The 15,980-nt window shown below is 34.7% G+C and overlaps 3 protein-coding genes across 4 annotated transcripts; all 3 read left to right on the top strand.

Annotated features, from left to right (window-relative positions):
* The first annotated feature begins 462 nt into the window (after positions 1–462).
* On the top strand, positions 463–5,270 carry LOC107811367 (HVA22-like protein k). Its single transcript, XM_016636281.2, has 8 exons — positions 463–630; positions 2,197–2,255; positions 2,404–2,501; positions 3,181–3,232; positions 3,329–3,392; positions 3,912–4,007; positions 4,465–4,537; positions 4,779–5,270. The coding sequence occupies exons 1-8, from the start codon at positions 619–621 to the stop codon at positions 4,889–4,891; spliced, it is 567 nt and encodes a 188-aa protein (XP_016491767.2). The 5' UTR covers positions 463–618; the 3' UTR covers positions 4,892–5,270.
* A 960-nt stretch (positions 5,271–6,230) lies between these two features.
* On the top strand, positions 6,231–8,904 carry LOC107811368 (uncharacterized). 2 transcript variants are annotated; one of them, XM_016636282.2, is made up of 2 exons: positions 6,231–6,433; positions 7,813–8,904. In XM_016636282.2, exon 2 carries the CDS (start codon positions 7,838–7,840, stop codon positions 8,495–8,497), a length of 660 nt encoding a protein of 219 aa, XP_016491768.1. In that variant the 5' UTR covers positions 6,231–6,433; positions 7,813–7,837; the 3' UTR covers positions 8,498–8,904. The 2 variants fall into 2 exon arrangements, with proteins under 2 accessions (XP_016491768.1, XP_075104378.1); XM_075248277.1 differs by lacking the exon at positions 6,231–6,433 and adding an exon at positions 6,481–6,672.
* A 1,748-nt stretch (positions 8,905–10,652) lies between these two features.
* Positions 10,653–15,252, top strand: LOC107811366 (cytochrome c biogenesis protein CCS1, chloroplastic-like). The gene is made up of 8 exons (XM_016636280.2): positions 10,653–11,212; positions 12,390–12,609; positions 12,704–12,815; positions 13,470–13,742; positions 13,847–14,115; positions 14,305–14,461; positions 14,552–14,635; positions 14,729–15,252. The coding sequence occupies exons 1-8, from the start codon at positions 10,780–10,782 to the stop codon at positions 14,918–14,920; spliced, it is 1,740 nt and encodes a 579-aa protein (XP_016491766.1). The 5' UTR covers positions 10,653–10,779; the 3' UTR covers positions 14,921–15,252.
* The last annotated feature ends 728 nt before the right edge of the window (positions 15,253–15,980 follow it).

Genomic DNA, 15,980 nt, shown 5'->3' with positions numbered 1-15,980 from the left:
AAATATGATAAAAGTATTTTTACGTTTTATTTGAACTAATTTTTATAAGATATTCGGGCATAAATACTCAGAAATCACAGTAAGGCATATGAAAACTTTCATAAATACATTTCTTCATTTATTCAGTTAGTTAAACTAATACAACATTTTTATTTTATAGATTTATACTTTATTTTTATTATAAGTTTATATAACTCAAACAAATTATCTAATAATTTTATGCGAATTTTAACATTATGTATTTATTAATATGGGTAAAAAAAAATTTCTTATAAAAATTGGCTTTTATGGTGGTTATGACTTTTGGAGAAATAGTGATTTTTTTGTCCTAACACAAAGAAAAGTGATTTTACTAGGTAAATTCATCAGGTTGAATGACCGTTTGGGAAATTAACTCTTACAATTTTCACTGCGAAATTCTGAAGTTTAATTTAATTTAATAGGATATTGATGGAAATAAGATAAGTTGAAAACTGATATCTTCCGGTGAGTTACTGAGTCGAACGCCGAACGCAAAAACCTCCGTTAAACACTTCTTATTTCTTCCACAAGAAGTTACGTTGCGCCAATTCGTTACTGGAAAACTAGCAACTGCTCGAGAATTGATCGATTTAACAGATGGATCCCGAGGTTTGTTTACACTTTTGATACGCTTCTTATGCACTTTTTATTTATTTTTGCGCTTGAGTTTCTGATTTTTTCTTTTATTTCTTGACATGAATATTTTTATTGATTTGCAATCTTCGATTTTTATTATGTTGTGGAAAATTTAGGAGAGCCGTAGGAAAGAATTGCCTAACTATGAATATGATGAATGAATTTCTCACATGAGAGCCCAATTAGAACGGAATAGATATAGAAGATTCATACAAGTGTTGATTGTGGATGCTCCAGTGTTGGTATAGTAGTAAATAGTGGTGAAAAGAAAGGACTTTTTAAAGACTCAATAGTACTTCGGATGGCGGAGCTAGGATTTTCATTAAGGGGATTCAGTGGTTCGTGCGGTAGTGACCGACAGTTGGTTGATGCTTGGTGGTTGGCGCCGGTGGTTTGAAATTGGAATCATTTATGGTGGTTGTGACGATGGAGGTGCGTCATGATTTTCGGATGACCAAAAGCAGCCTTGGCAATAAACATTTCTCAAATCTGGGATGAAGAAATGATTGATGCTATTCAACTAGACAGTGTAGGAGGATGATCAGCTTTCGATTATATCTGCTGCTATATAATAACTAGTGCAGACAATTCCTTGAATCAATCAATCTGTCAACCAACTATGCTTCAGTTCCAAATTAGTTACGGTCAGCTATATGAATTATTCATTTGGTACTATTCGAGTCCAATTTAGTATTCATAGGATACTTTATAGTTAAGACTATTTTTTTGTTGGCCATTGGCCTACAACAACACTTCTCCTTTATCTGAAGATGGAACTAGCTTTATTTTGTGAAACACACATTGCGTAGACAATTCCTTATTAAATAAGATGGTGTCGATAATTTTCCAGACAAAAAAGGAGCAGAAAAAAGCTGACATAGTTGTTTTATATTCTCTTCAATTTCAGAACTGAAAATGCTGTTTGGTTAAATCACAAAGAACTAATGTTTTGTCTCAAGTGTCTCATGAGAGGTGGATTACCTAACACTGAATAGGGGGTAAGGATGATGGATAGGTCACCATGAGCTAGGGAAGGGTTTTATTCTATTCTTGTTCATTTAGGGATTTTTTGTAATGGAATGGTTAAGGGGACATAGTTATACTTCTTTTTAAACATTAACACGTCCAAGGACTTTGTATCGAAGTGTGTTTTCTAAAATCATTGTAACATCATCTTTCTATCTAAACTGTACGCACATATTTGCATTTTAATCTTTGACATCTCTTTGCACTCAGTTGATTGAATTGTGATTTAGTTCTCTCTTTGCACTCAGTTGATGGAATTGTGAATTAGTTCTCTAAGTCAAGGATGGATTATTTTGAGTGGAATCTACGCTTCACACTTGTTGTAATATGGCTTTGTGACAAGCATATATATGCCTTCATTTTACTTAATTTTTAAGTTGCTGCAACTTATCACTTATACCCTATTACCTATTGCTGCTCTTACTTCAGCAAAAGAAATTGAATATTTTTGGTGCTTTCTCCCGTTATCTTAGAATCTATCAATTATATGAATGCAAATTCCATTCAATGCAGGTTGGATTGAGACTGCTTCTTTCTCCACTGGGTTCTAATATAGTTGTGCGGACAGCATGGTGAGCTGCTATTTAATTTTATTCACTAAAACTGCTGCTTATGATTTATGAAAATTTGTTTTCTGTTAAAAAATTGATTCTTATTTGGGAAGATTAGAGAAGATTGCTTCTGTTATTGATGATGCATTTTATTATGTGACATCTACAGCTGTTCTGTGGGGGTTGTTTTACCTGTTTATTCCACATTTAAGGCAATTGAGGGAAGAGATGAAAATGAGCAGAAAAAGTGGCTTCTGTATTGGGCAGGTTTGTACTGTTGCTTATTTTTCTTATTGCTTTTCTCCATTGATTATAAATCTCTTAATACACTACTATTTAATTTTGTGGTAAGCACCAGTCTCTAGCTTTTTTTACTTTAGTATTTCAACTTTCTAGGCAAAACCATTACATATAGCCCCTCGTTAATTGATATATTACTTCTAGTACAGATGTTGTTGAATTTAGATACAGGCTGAAAAAACTGTAGCCTCAAATTCAACATAGAATATGTCTTAACATAGTTGCCTGTAGAACATTAGAATTGCATTTAGTGTTGCAAGTATCTTTCTAAAACAAAAAGGGGAATTTTGTGTTGCAAGTCATGAGTAATTGCTATTACTATTTTAAAGAAGCTATTGACTATTACCTATAAACCACATAAAAATGATTATGATTGCAATGATACTGAGGAACAAGAGATGTTTGAATTTGGGAATAAGTTGAGAGACTACAGTATATTAATACATGGTAGGTATATATGCTTTAATGGGCATTTATTGGAATTCATTTTTATGTGAATCCGCATAGCATTCCTGCTCAGACTGTAAGTTCGTATTATAATGTTCAGTCTCTCTTTGATAGTTTCTCTTCATGTACCCTTGGGTTACGCGATAATTTGGTTGCATTTCTTGGACTTAGAACTGAAAGAAGTTTCCGTTGCTTGCAGCTTATGGGTCTTTCAGTATTGTTGAGTTATTGACTGATAAGATTCTCTACTGGTATAGCTCATGTTCCACTCATTGTACTTCTCAACCATTTTTCTGCTAGACTGCTAGTTAAGCCTGCTGATGTTCTTGTCCTTCCAATTTTATCAGGTTTCCGCTGTATTACCACATGAAGTTTGCATTTCTTGTTTGGCTTCAACTCCCTACTACTGATGTAAGCTAAAGAAGATGCTCTTCTCATTGTGTTGCTCGTGTTGTCTTATATTCATCCTTATCTGTCTCTAATTTTGTTTTCTTAAGTTCTCCTGCTTAAGGGATCGTTCAGGATATTTCTCCTGTACAAGCAGATGTGTCTGTTCTCAACATGCCTTAAAATGACGTGCAGAGTTCCTTAGACCATTATACTGCATTGATCTTCTGATTGTGTACTGGAATTCCTCTTACCCTCTCATTATCAGGAAGGCTGTTGCAATCTCACTCTGTTTGAGTAACCTCTTGTGGTCACTTGTCTTACAACTACTGTTAAATCTCAGTCTCCTCCCTTTAAACCTTTATTCAGAACTTAGTGCCTCTTTTTGTTTTACCTTTCTGATTTCGCCCGTCAATGTTGATGTTACACAAATTATGGATGCATTTCATCATTTCATCCATGAATTCCAGATCCGGCAGAACAATCTAATTGGTGAACATTGTGAGTATCTAAATGGTATGTACTTTTGTTTGCTACTGACAGGGGGCAAGGCAAATTTATATGAATCATCTTCGTCCTTTCCTCTTGAAGCATCAGGCCAGACTGGACCAAGTAGTTGGATTTTTTTATGCTCAAATGGTAATTATAGACTTCATCTTCCTATTTCCCTTTTTTTTTTGTTTTTATTTTCTTGCCTTTTACTTTCTTACTGTTTTGGCTCTTGTTGGTTTCTTTCCCTTCTTCTCGTGGGGTTGGGGAGCAAAGGGCAAGGAGCTTGTGTCTCCGAGTTATACGTTAGAAGAAGGAATTACACTCTTGATTCATGTTTGGTTGATGAGGTGTGATGTCATCGGATGCCTTCTGATCAAAGGGTTGGATTCCATTTTCTACTAATTTTTACTTCAAATAGATCTTAAGTCATCTAAACCCTGGTCTGTAGCAGTTCGATATATTAGTTGGGTTTTGGATCTTATATCAGTATCCACAACCTGGCTGGCTCTTTAATTTGCTTAAGCTAATTATCTTTTTAAGGTGCAACTCGCAAGCAGCTAATTTTGCAATGTCATTTAACCTTGCATTATTCCTGCCCTTGCAGTCCAAGTTTGTTAGCTTGCATCAAGCTGAAATCCAGTTTGTGAGGGCACTTCTGATGAAGACCTTCGTATCAGGTAGCCAAATAAATACTCTTGGGACTTGCTGCTATTTCGTGTTCTAGATATCAGTCATTCCCTTCATGCATCTCGTGTTACTTAATCGTTACATACTTTTCATCATTAATGTCCTTTTGGTTAAGTATCTTGACAAAAATAAGTTTATGGTATTCATTTACATATTTATGTGCTAATTCCCCCCCCCCCCCCCTTTCCTTTTCAGTTAAATGTTTCATTTTTCTTCTTTATTTCTTATCAGCAAACCAGTTTGCTTCAGATTTTATTCGCCCTGAGCGAAGGAATGTGAGCAGTGCAATTGAAGGTCCAAGACAGCAAGTTGTTGGCACTTCTGATTCTGAAGATGAAGAGTGATGCTTAACCCAAGAACATTTCATTATTGCAATGGTTTTCCATAGAGAATAGATCTATTCACTCTTTACCACTCATAAAATCTCTACATAGTGAGTCTTACATTTTGCATTTCTACGGCTCTTATGAGTTCCGAAATTGATTTTGCTAGAAAAGTTTCTTGAGAGGTGTTAAAGACTTTCAGTGGTTTTGTACATAGTTGCTCCCTTTGCTCAAGAGAGGATTAGCTTAGTTGTTCAAATGCAGCTAGGATTTTTCCATCTACATTGTCTAGGTTGAAATAATTACTATAGTATAGTGACAAAAGGTTTTATTTGTATATGTTTATATTGATCCTTTTTCATTTTGTCACAAATTACTGCAAGACATAAGACACAATGGTCATTTGGTTTACGAAAAAAGATGATTATCATCGGGGAAAAAGAAAAGACAATGGACTCATTGAACATTTATCCTATGTGGAAATGTATGGATTACAAATTAAATTCAAATAAAAAAGTTAATGTTTAATTTGTGGATACGATAAATTATGGTTACAACTGGTAATTAGTTATTCATAACCTATAAATTGAGATCAAAAGGTAATCAATAGCATAAGCAGTTAAGAACTTAAGATGCTTTTGTTGATTCGTTGATTAGATATTTTGTTGTCTTGATACTTGTTTTGGACTTTTCAGTGAGTTTCTTAGTTAACGAATTTTCTGATACCAAATACTGCGTATTTGTTTTTGTCGTCACATTATAGAAGGAAAATGAAAACAAAATATTTTGAGAAATGAGAACAAAATTATCTCTGGCCACTAATCAAGTCCCTCGTTGTCTTTTATCAAGCTTTGAGAGTGACCAGACGAAAATTCTCCACGTTTTTTATGTTGATACATCCACTTGTATTACTCATTTATGTACATATGCACACGTGAACCCAAGTAAACATTAAATAAATATTAGTATAAATTATTCAGATAAATAAAAAATTAATAACTGATTAAAACTTATATGCCTCTTTAAACAGTGATAGTGTCTCAAGTTTTTTACTGTTGGATTAATGTTCCACTAGACAGTAGATTCCTTTGTCCTTAATGTAAAAAAGAATGATAATGTTTAGAGCACAAAGATTATTATATTTAATTTTTGGACGGTAACTATTGTTAAAATAAAATTAATACATTTAATTTTTTTATAAAATATAGTTTAATGTAGAAAAACTAAAAATTTAAAGTCACTAATAACATTTGAAAAAAAAACCACTTTAAAATTAATGGACTGTTATAATAGTTTCTCATTCATTTTTGTAGTAATCATTGTTAGTGAAAAAATTAGAACTTAACAGACTTTAACATTAAGATCCATCCATCAACCGACACTACAGTTAAGGAGAGAAAAGCCCCTTAGTTCTGTTCTGTGTTTGTTAATTAGCTGCTACTATTAGATAATAATACTATCATCTATTCTTGTTTTCCTTTTCTTTCTTTTCTTTTTCAGATTCAAAATATATCCTTTTTTCCAGCTCCCTCAAGATTCTCATCCTCTGTCCCTTAATTTCAGGTGGGTTCTCAATCTTTTTCTCTTTTAATTCCATGCATGTATTTATTTTATTATTGATCTTGTTATGTGATTTGCGCATGTTGGAAAGAAATGGGTTGAAATAGAGCAAAAAGGGTGTGGGAGATATATATAGTTGACTCTAAATAGTATAGTTTGAGATTAAAGGGTAGTTTTTGCTGTTGTTGTTATGTGATCTGTGGTTGGATCTGTGGTGTTTCCTTTTTTAATCCAATTTTAAGGTGAGCACTTAATTGGTAACTAACTATATTATGTATTCCTTGTGATAAAGTTTCCATCTTTATATAACTCCATGCTTCTGTTGGTTCCTTATAAAGCTGTCAAGAACAGAAATTGGTCTGGGGCAGGTTGGTTTTTTTTTGTGTGTGTGTGTGGGGGGGGGGGGGGGAGGGGTTGGGGATGGATAAAGTGAGTTTAGGGTTGAATTCTGGTTTTTGGCTTGAATTTTTGGTGGCTTCAATCTGCACAGTGCTAGAATTTGTTCTTATTCATTAAGACAATCCAAAAATGTTGTTAATATAGGTCTCCCAATTAGTTCTCTTGAGAGTATGTGTTGTCGTTTATTTGACTCTCTCTGTGTTTGCGGATGCGGTTGTTTTTAGTAATGTTATTTCTTCATGATTCTGTATTGGAATGGAATAGGCTTGAATTGAGGGAAAATATAGTGGATTCAGAATGCCGAACCCAACTAGTTTGGGATTGGTTGATTGATTTTTCAAGGATTTTAATGAGCAAGAACTAAGAATCAGACATATATGTCGATACTGATCGTATGAGTTTGCAGTAGTTACCGTAGAGGCCTAGACGATTTTCAACAGTTGATTTTGTGTTTTCTCATATAGGGAAATCACTTGGTGAGTGGGCACTTCTTGAGACTATTGAAGATTCATTTCCTTCCTGTTCCTTCATTAGTCTTGCACCACTGTCAGGGTAAAACACAAAAATGGTGGAAGAAGATAGTAGAACAGGAGGGGAATGGGTTATATATTAGATGTTTAGGACCTGTCCATGTTAACTTTCTTCATAAAATTTGAAGGCCTTAAGAGGGGAGAGAAGTTATCTCAGAAGATTCAGAATATCTCGGAATCCAGGAAAATCTAGCAAAAGATAGAAAATGATGGACGTTTATATATTTTTGTTCTCCTTTTTGAAGGCTGATTACTGTTTCTATTTCTTTATGTAATAAAAGGCTGCAATATTTGTCTACTCTCTGTTTGGTTCATAACTTTGTATTTCCTCTCTGTTTACCCCTCTACTCCTTATCCACTCTTTAGTGTGATTACTTGCATCTTGTGTCAGTAGATAATCAAATTCAAGCCTTTTTCCTCATAGTAAGGCAATTGTGTTGTGATATTTGACAGGTTTCTTGATTCAAAGGTTGTGCATATGGATCACGAGACTGGTGAATCAGTGGATGCAATGCATTCAGATAATATGAATTGTGAGCATGGCGATTTTGAATGCAACATCTGTTTTGAAATAGCTCAAGATCCTATTGTGACTCTTTGCGGCCACCTTTATTGTTGGCCTTGTCTTTGTGAATGGTTACAAGTTCATTCACATTCCCACGAATGCCCTGTTTGTAAGGCTCTCATCGAAGAGCAGAAGTTAGTTCCCATATATGGCCGAGGCAAGGCAACCTCTGACCCGAGGTCTCGTGTACGTCCTAGGACGAGCATTCCTAACCGTCCAGTATTCGGGCCAAGACCACAAACAGCTCCGCCACTAGATATGAACTATTTCCAGCACGATGAGTTGGATCCGATTGGGGGGTTCATGCCAATGGCAAGTGCGAGGTTTGGGAACTTGACATTATCTGCTTTATTTGGAGCTATTCCGGCCTTTTTTAACCTTCATGTGCAAGGATTTCATGATGCTACTGTATACGGTGCGACTACAGGAGTTCCATACCTGTTTTCGAGTTCAGTTCATGGCGGTTATGCTCATGGTTTTCATCATTCAACTCATGTAGATGGGACAAAGTTCTTCATCAAGATGTTTCTCTTGATTATTGGTTTCCTCTTAGTTGTTTCTTTAATTTTGTAGAGTTTCATTCCAAGTGTTAGAAGGAGAGCGTGGTGTAACTGGTAAAGTTGATGCCATATGACTATGAGGTCACAGATTCGAGCTGTGGAAACAGCCTCTTGCAGAAATGCAGGGTAAGATTGCATACAATAGACCCTTGTGGTCCGGCCCTTCCCCGGACGCCGCGCATAGCGGGAGCTTAATGCACCGGCTATCCTTTTTTCATTCCAAGTGTTAGAGATGAAATTAAGATGTAGAATTGTTAATCATGTGTGTATATCTTAGAGTAGTAGGCTTATGTATGTCTAGCAAAAGCAGTGTGCACAGTTATCTTTCATTGTATTCAAAGTTAGGCTTAGGTATTTATTCTTTATTGCACCATAATTAGCTCCATATTTTTTATCATTAAAATCTGGTGGAGTTTCGCATTCAAATTGATCTGCATCTATTTTACTACAAGTTTGATTATATAAATTAACCGTGTAAAAAAATTTACATTATCAACTTATTTACGACCCAAATTTCTGGTAACTTTTAATAGCAAGCATGGATTGATAACTTGAGTAATATGGTAAATGACCTGTTATAATAGGTAAAATACACAAAGGAGTCTTAACCGTCGGTATTATTTTCTCTGGTCCTATTTACTAGTCATGTTTGTCAAAGTAATTGTTTCAGGAGTACGTATCATTTTACAAAACTAAGAAAGAATGGAGTAATATTTTTTTCCAATTTTGCCCTTAAATTAGTAGAGCGAACATTTATTGGGGAGAGATTAGCGTGGTGAAAGATTAAAGAATAAATTAGCCAAATAAATCTTTTTATTAACAATATTTTTAAAATGTGTAAGAGACTAATATGACAAGTAAATAGGACCCTAGAGAGTAATTGGGAAACTTAAATGGCGTTCGGTTATTATTAGGTTTTGGCTAAATTTCCAAAACCCAATTACTTGCTTTTAACAAAAATGACGTGTGTTTCCTTACTAGAAAATAGTTAGGAAACATATTTCTTTTCCTCAAAAACCTTTCCAAACATCAATCGATACCATTCAATGTTTGCAGCACAGCCCGAGCCATATATATATATATATATATATATATATATATATATATATATATGTTTACTGTGTGCACTATCGAGGGTGATCTGGTCAGACTACAAGATTTTCTGTAAGCCTAAATGGAAAGATTCAAATTAGAAATCATATTACAAGTTGAATTTTTAGAAGATGCCACGGTTGGAGTATTAGGGGTTGATTCAAAAGCTTGTGAGGTCAATATTTGGATGTTGATTACATCAGATTTGGATGAATTAGTGAAGGCTTTCAACGCATACGGATTAAAGATAACTTTTTATGTATTTTATTAGAGAAATTCATGAAAATATTATATTTGAATATTCTGTTCGTTATGAATACTTTATTATCTTCCATGGTCATTTCCTTTTCCTTTTCCTTTTCAGTCAGGCAAAAACTAATGACATATTTCTCTTTTTTCGAAATTGCTTAATCTTGTAAATAACTTCATTTTATCCATAATAACATGACTTGTTGCCTAATGGGATTCATTAAAATAAAATTTCATTCTTTAATAAGGAAAATAAAAATAAAAAGACACATAGAACTTTCACGCTACCATTTCTTTTAAAGGATATTCTTTATACTTCGCATGTATTGGACTTACATGTTAATGTTTCCTTAATTTCTTAAATTATGTACCCAATCAAATACTTTACTCTACTTATAAGTACTCTTTCTGTCCTTGAAAATGTGTCTGAAGTTCGGGTAGAAGAGTCAACACATCTAATTCGAATGTCGAGTTCTTAAATTTTTATTTAGAAACTACATAGAAGTACTATAAATTACATATTTCATAAGTTAAAATGTCTTCAAACAAATAAAAAATCATAATTAAAAAATAATTATTTCATCTAAATAATAATTACGTACAAATAAGAAAACCATGGAAAATTATTCCCCGTAATCTATGACTAGTATTATATTTTGGCCAAAATACCAAATTGGTTGGTTGGTCGAAAATAATTACATTCGCTAGCCAAAAAATATATATACAACACATATGTACATAAAATATATATTGATTTATATTTTGCAACAGCTAAAAATATACATTCCTCTCGTATTTTTTGAAAAATATCTAATATAATTACAGTTGAAGCACACCTTTGTGGATAAACTAACGAACCCGGTCGTTACACTTCCATACATATGGATTATGGACTGAACAAAACCTATAATATCTTCCCTTTTTTTTTTCCTCAAGATTCCCAACACAATTTCAATGGAAACTCTAAAGATTTCAACTACACCATCAACAATGTCACACATACAAAACCAAATTCATCCCTTAAATCTCAAACCTTATCCCCTTATCCGCAATTCTCGAATTCTTGGTGTGTACAACAACAAAGGTGGCCGCACATTTTCCTTTACTCTTACATGTAAGCTCAAAGTCAAAACAGTTAAAGGAACTAAAACCAACAATGAAAAAAGCTTTTCTGGTCAGATTACAGTGCCTGATTCTGATAGTGCACCACCAATTATTGAAGCAGAAGAAGGGTCTATAGGAAATGGTGAAAAGAAAGTGGAGCAGAAAAATAGCGTTTCTGGTTCAGGACTGTTGAAGAAATTGCCTAGAAAATTTTTGGGAATTTTGTCCAATTTGCCTTTGGCTATTGCTGAGATGTTTGCTGTTGCTGGCTTAATGGCCTTAGGTAAAATTTCAGCTGAGATTAAACTGAAACTCTTCTTTATTTCAATGTATAGTTACATATCTGCAAATTTAGATGTGAAAAATTTTCTGATAGTTTATTGAGGTGCAGTTAATGCCTAGATAAATTATGATACTGGTAAAGACTTACTTGTCAGTTTCCTAATTTGCCTTAAAAGACAGCTTATTTACTAGTAAAATTTAGTGAAATGTGCCGGACAAAGCGGAATAGACATAGAGGATTCATATAGCCGACCCCAACTAGTTCGGAATTGAGCATAATTGATTGATTGATAAATGTAGTGTATTTCATGCATGTGTGCTAATTCAGAGGCGGATCCAAAATTTGAATTTTATGGGTTCAAATGCGTAATTCTATACCTGCATCTAATTTAGTGGGTTCAAAATATATTATTTGTATATATATAGTGAATCTCTTAAGACATATACATGGTCTAAGCCAATAGTTATGAGTTCAGATGAACCCAAAGCGTGTTCATTGGATACGCCCATGTGTGCTATATGCATATTTTGATAGAGGCACAAATGATAATGATGTGATAACGCTGATCTGTAGAAACTTTACCCTATTGCATTTATTATCCTGGATGATTTATATAATAATACATGTGTCCCCATGTATAAGCTTTATCCTTAATTATTTGAGCAGCAGCTGTTCTAGTTGCGTACCTATGCTGCAGAACATGCAGTATAGGCACATTCATATTCTGTATTATCGGATTTCAATTTGGAGTTCTCATTCTATCTCATCTTCGCTACAAAATCCACAAAAGATATCTTGCTCTTGTGATATTCCAAGCCCATTTCACTTAATATTATATAAGGAAGAGAGATTCCTACGCATTCCATCTTGGCATGACTATGAGCTTTTTCCTCGAAATCTTAGCATTATAAAGTTTTTTCGTCTTAAATATAGCATGAAACCAGAAAGTTTAGTCTTTGTTATGTTATGAGTGATAGGTTGAGTAGCTGTGGATGATATAGTACGTGAAATTCTTGTCCAATAAGTGTTCTTATTCAAATGTTAAATTTTACTATTAACTTTTTGTTCCATCTTAAGTCACACATCCTGATCACTTTTTCCTATTATTTGTTTCTCTCAAATTCAAGTATTCTGACTAACTGTGGATTTTGTTTCGTTTTTATTTGTTTCTCTGAAGGAACTTTCATTGACCAAGGCGAGGCACCTGATTACTACTTTCAAAAGTTTCCGGACGATCATCCTTCCCTGGGTTTTTTCTCTTGGAGATGGGTTCTTACCCTTGGCTTTGATCATATGTTCTCATCACCGGTATTCCTAGGAACATTGACTCTTCTAGGAGCATCGTTGATGGCCTGCACATACACAACACAGATTCCCCTTGTGAAGGTAGCAAGAAGGTCTGCTTTTCAGTTCACCTAAATAAGATTTTTCTTCTTCTTCTTGGGGTCTTTAACCAAAACCGGGGCTAAAATTAATTGATTAAATCTGCAGATGGTCTTTCTTAAACTCGGCAGAGACAATCCGTAAGCAAGAATATGCAGACACTCTGCCTAGGGCATCAGTTAAAGACTTGGGTGTTATACTGATGGGAGATGGATACGAGGTATAAATATAACATTTCTCCTAGTTTTTGCTCATTTTATTCTCTTTCCTTGGTTTAGTAGTAGAAATGTCAAGATTATAAGGGTTTGTCATAGGAATCAGCAACTCTAGCTTCTGTCAATCAGAGGGATGCTCGGGTATATGATAGAGAACTAAAAAGTGTTGTGTCTAAGGTTGTTAAGCACTTCGACTTTCTTAAGAGATATGAGATATTTCTCTATAGAGGTTTAGACAGAGTGCATCTTCTTTTTCCTATTAGTCCTAGTATTTTAGACAGTGATTGTTTGTTCGACAAGATGGGATTTTGTTTTGTTCCAAGATTGAACATTGGTATTATGCTGAATCATAGATGCTCACTTCAGTTATGTGTCCTTGCATGCACGGGTGGAGCTAGAAGCCCGGATACGCGTTTCGTTGAACCCAATAGTTTTTGCTCGAACAATGTATTTTTGTTAAAAAATTCCTTAAATATGTATAAATGTTAAATTTAGAACCTAGTTATTAGCACTTGAAGTCGCTGTTCTGAAATCGAAAGTTGAAATCCTGGCTTCGTCTCTGCTAGTTGCATGGCTTGTTGTCAAACATCTTTTAGTTTCTTATTTTCTTCAAAAATATGACTTTTTGGATTGACCTGTAGCAACCTCGGTATCTCCAGGTATTCTCGAAAGGGCCAGCTCTGTATGCATTTAAAGGGTTGGCAGGTAGATTCGCTCCAATTGGCGTACATTTATCACTGCTGCTTGTAATGTCTGGAGGAACACTTAGTGCAACCGGGAGCTTTAGAGGGGCTGTGACTGTTCCACAAGGTTTAAATTTTGTCGCGGGTGATGTACTTTCACCATCTGGGTTTCTATCCACTCCTTCTGATGCTTTCAGTACAGAGATTCATGTCAATCGATTCTCCATGGACTACTATGACAGTGGGGAGGTATGCAAAATCAGATTTTTGCTTTCTTTTTAGTACTAAGGAGGCATGCAAAATCAGCTTATGAGACAATTTTGTTTCCCCCTTGTCTTTAATATGTGTTGTAGGTATCACAGTTCCATACTGATCTTTCACTATATGACCTTAATGGAAAGGAAGTAATGAGGAAGACTATAAGTGTCAATGATCCATTAAGGTACGGGGGAATCACTATATACCAAACAGATTGGAGTATATCAGCGCTTCAAGTTCTGAAGGATGGCAAAGGTCCTTTTAATTTGGCTATGGCACCACTGCAAATGAATGGGGGTGACAAGAAGCTCTTTGGTACTTTCCTACCAGTCGAAGATGGTGATTCGCCCAATGTTAAGGGAATGTATGTTCTTTAACTCTAACACACGGTGTAGATAAATGGATGTCTGAGCTGCTTGTTTTTCTTAATAGGCACACAAAGTTCAAGAGACGATAGAAATCTTCAACTTGCTGACTAGCTTATGTCCTAAGAGTTCTTGTTATGTCAAGTATTCTGATTTTTCTTTTGTCCTTTTGGCGGCTCATAATCCAGATCAATGCTAGCACGTGATTTGCAGTCAGTTATTCTTTATGATAAACAAGGAAAATTCGCTGGAGTCAGACGGCCTAATTCCAAGCTTCCAATTGAGATTGATGGAACAAAAATTGTTATTGTAGATGCAATTGGCAGTAGTGGCCTTGACCTAAAGGTAAGTGAGATGAATCATAGCAACACTGAAATCCAATTGTTTTCATGTTCTGTTTGCGATTGCCGTTTCATATGAACCGTGTTTTTACAGACTGATCCAGGAGTACCTGTTGTCTATGCTGGTTTTGGTGCTCTAATGCTTACAACTTGCATCAGTTATTTATCTCATACACAGGTAAATGTCCTGCCAAACCATGAACAACTTTGAGACAGTAAATTTTACAAAAATCTCATTAGTTTTACATGTTTCTATGTGAATTTTCAAAAGCTATGGGCCTTGCAAGATGGGACATCGGTGGTGGTGGGGGGTAAGACCAACCGGGCCAAGGGTGAGTTTCCTGATGCAATCAATCGCTTGCTCGATCAAGTCCCTGAATTAGTTGAATCATCTTCTTCCAAGGAATCTGATAGTCTCATGGCTTCTAAGTCGGAGTTGGAACAAACGGGACTTGATGTTTAACTAGCTGATATCGTACAAATAGGCATTCGTTCAAGAGATATCAGAAACGCAGATATCAAACCATTGATACTAAATCCTCAGCCATATTGATTGTATGGCTTTCACTCATAGGACAACTTCTTGACCCCTGTAAAACAGTCGTTTTCCTTTTTTCTTTTTTTTGGGGGGGTGGGGGTGGGGTATTGCTATGTATAGATAAGTTTGTATTGGAAATATGTTTTTTGGGGTTAGCTGCTTTTTGCATTCAAAAGTTCAAGAGTTGTATATGAACATATGAAGTGTACTTTGTCCATACAGGAAAAAAAGAAAGAGCAATGATATTGTATTTTTGACATTCATCTGTATAGACATGTGATTTTCCCCCCTCATTTTGTTCAGGCATGCAATTCTTTTCTTATTAACCATTGTAATGTAGTGCTGGTGCGAATTTTGTATGGTCATTCAATGGAGTTTGGTGATTTAGTTACACTTCAGATAGAAAGAAACAAAAGTAAATATGTTTCTTTTTAATTCTCTTGTGAATTAAACCAAATGTTCCATAACTTTTTTCCGTCAGTTGCGGACCAAAAGTGCACCAAAATGAAAACTTGGAAGACCATTTAATTACAAAGGGATGAAATTAGACCAGTTCATAAACTTAAAATACTCACTAATTAATCACCTATCTGAGCATTGTTTTCTAACATTCACTATTTTCATATATGAATCGAATGTTTGGATTCTTTTACTACTTGAAAGAGCTAAAAGGTTGATGAGTTTTTCGAACAACAGATATATAACATAGCATGATAATTTATCATTTGCTTATAGCTTAAGTAGTTGCGTTTAATTCTATGGAATTGATAATTATAAGGTATCTCGTTCAAATTCATGCGGACACAAGTTGAAATGCGTGGACATATACCATGATTATTAAAAAAATATTAGAAAGTCTTCAACATCTTGAAATAGTAACAAAAACTAAGTAGGCATTTGGACAATATTTGAGTTCAAGTTAAGAAAAGGTTTGTAGCACTTCATTTTTAATGAAAAAGTTTGCCATAGTTGAAGATTTGTAATC

This window comes from Nicotiana tabacum, chromosome 24 (assembly GCF_000715075.1).
Source record: "Nicotiana tabacum cultivar K326 chromosome 24, ASM71507v2, whole genome shotgun sequence".
In the NCBI taxonomy this organism is placed as follows: domain Eukaryota; kingdom Viridiplantae; phylum Streptophyta; class Magnoliopsida; order Solanales; family Solanaceae; genus Nicotiana; species Nicotiana tabacum.
This window is presented reverse-complemented; position numbering and strand designations above follow the sequence as displayed.

Coding starts and splice junctions, on each gene's coding strand:
- LOC107811368 (XM_016636282.2), top strand. CDS start 7,838: ATGGATCACGAGACTGGTGAATCAGTGGATGCAATGCATTCAGATAAT.
- LOC107811366 (XM_016636280.2), top strand. CDS start 10,780: ATGGAAACTCTAAAGATTTCAACTACACCATCAACAATGTCACACATA. Junction 13,743..13,846: donor ACTACTATGACAGTGGGGAG/GTATGCAAAATC, acceptor TATGTGTTGTAG/GTATCACAGTTCCATACTGA. Junction 14,636..14,728: donor GTTATTTATCTCATACACAG/GTAAATGTCCTG, acceptor AATTTTCAAAAG/CTATGGGCCTTGCAAGATGG.
- LOC107811367 (XM_016636281.2), top strand. Junction 2,256..2,403: donor ATAGTTGTGCGGACAGCATG/GTGAGCTGCTAT, acceptor TGACATCTACAG/CTGTTCTGTGGGGGTTGTTT. Junction 4,008..4,464: donor GATTTTTTTATGCTCAAATG/GTAATTATAGAC, acceptor CTGCCCTTGCAG/TCCAAGTTTGTTAGCTTGCA.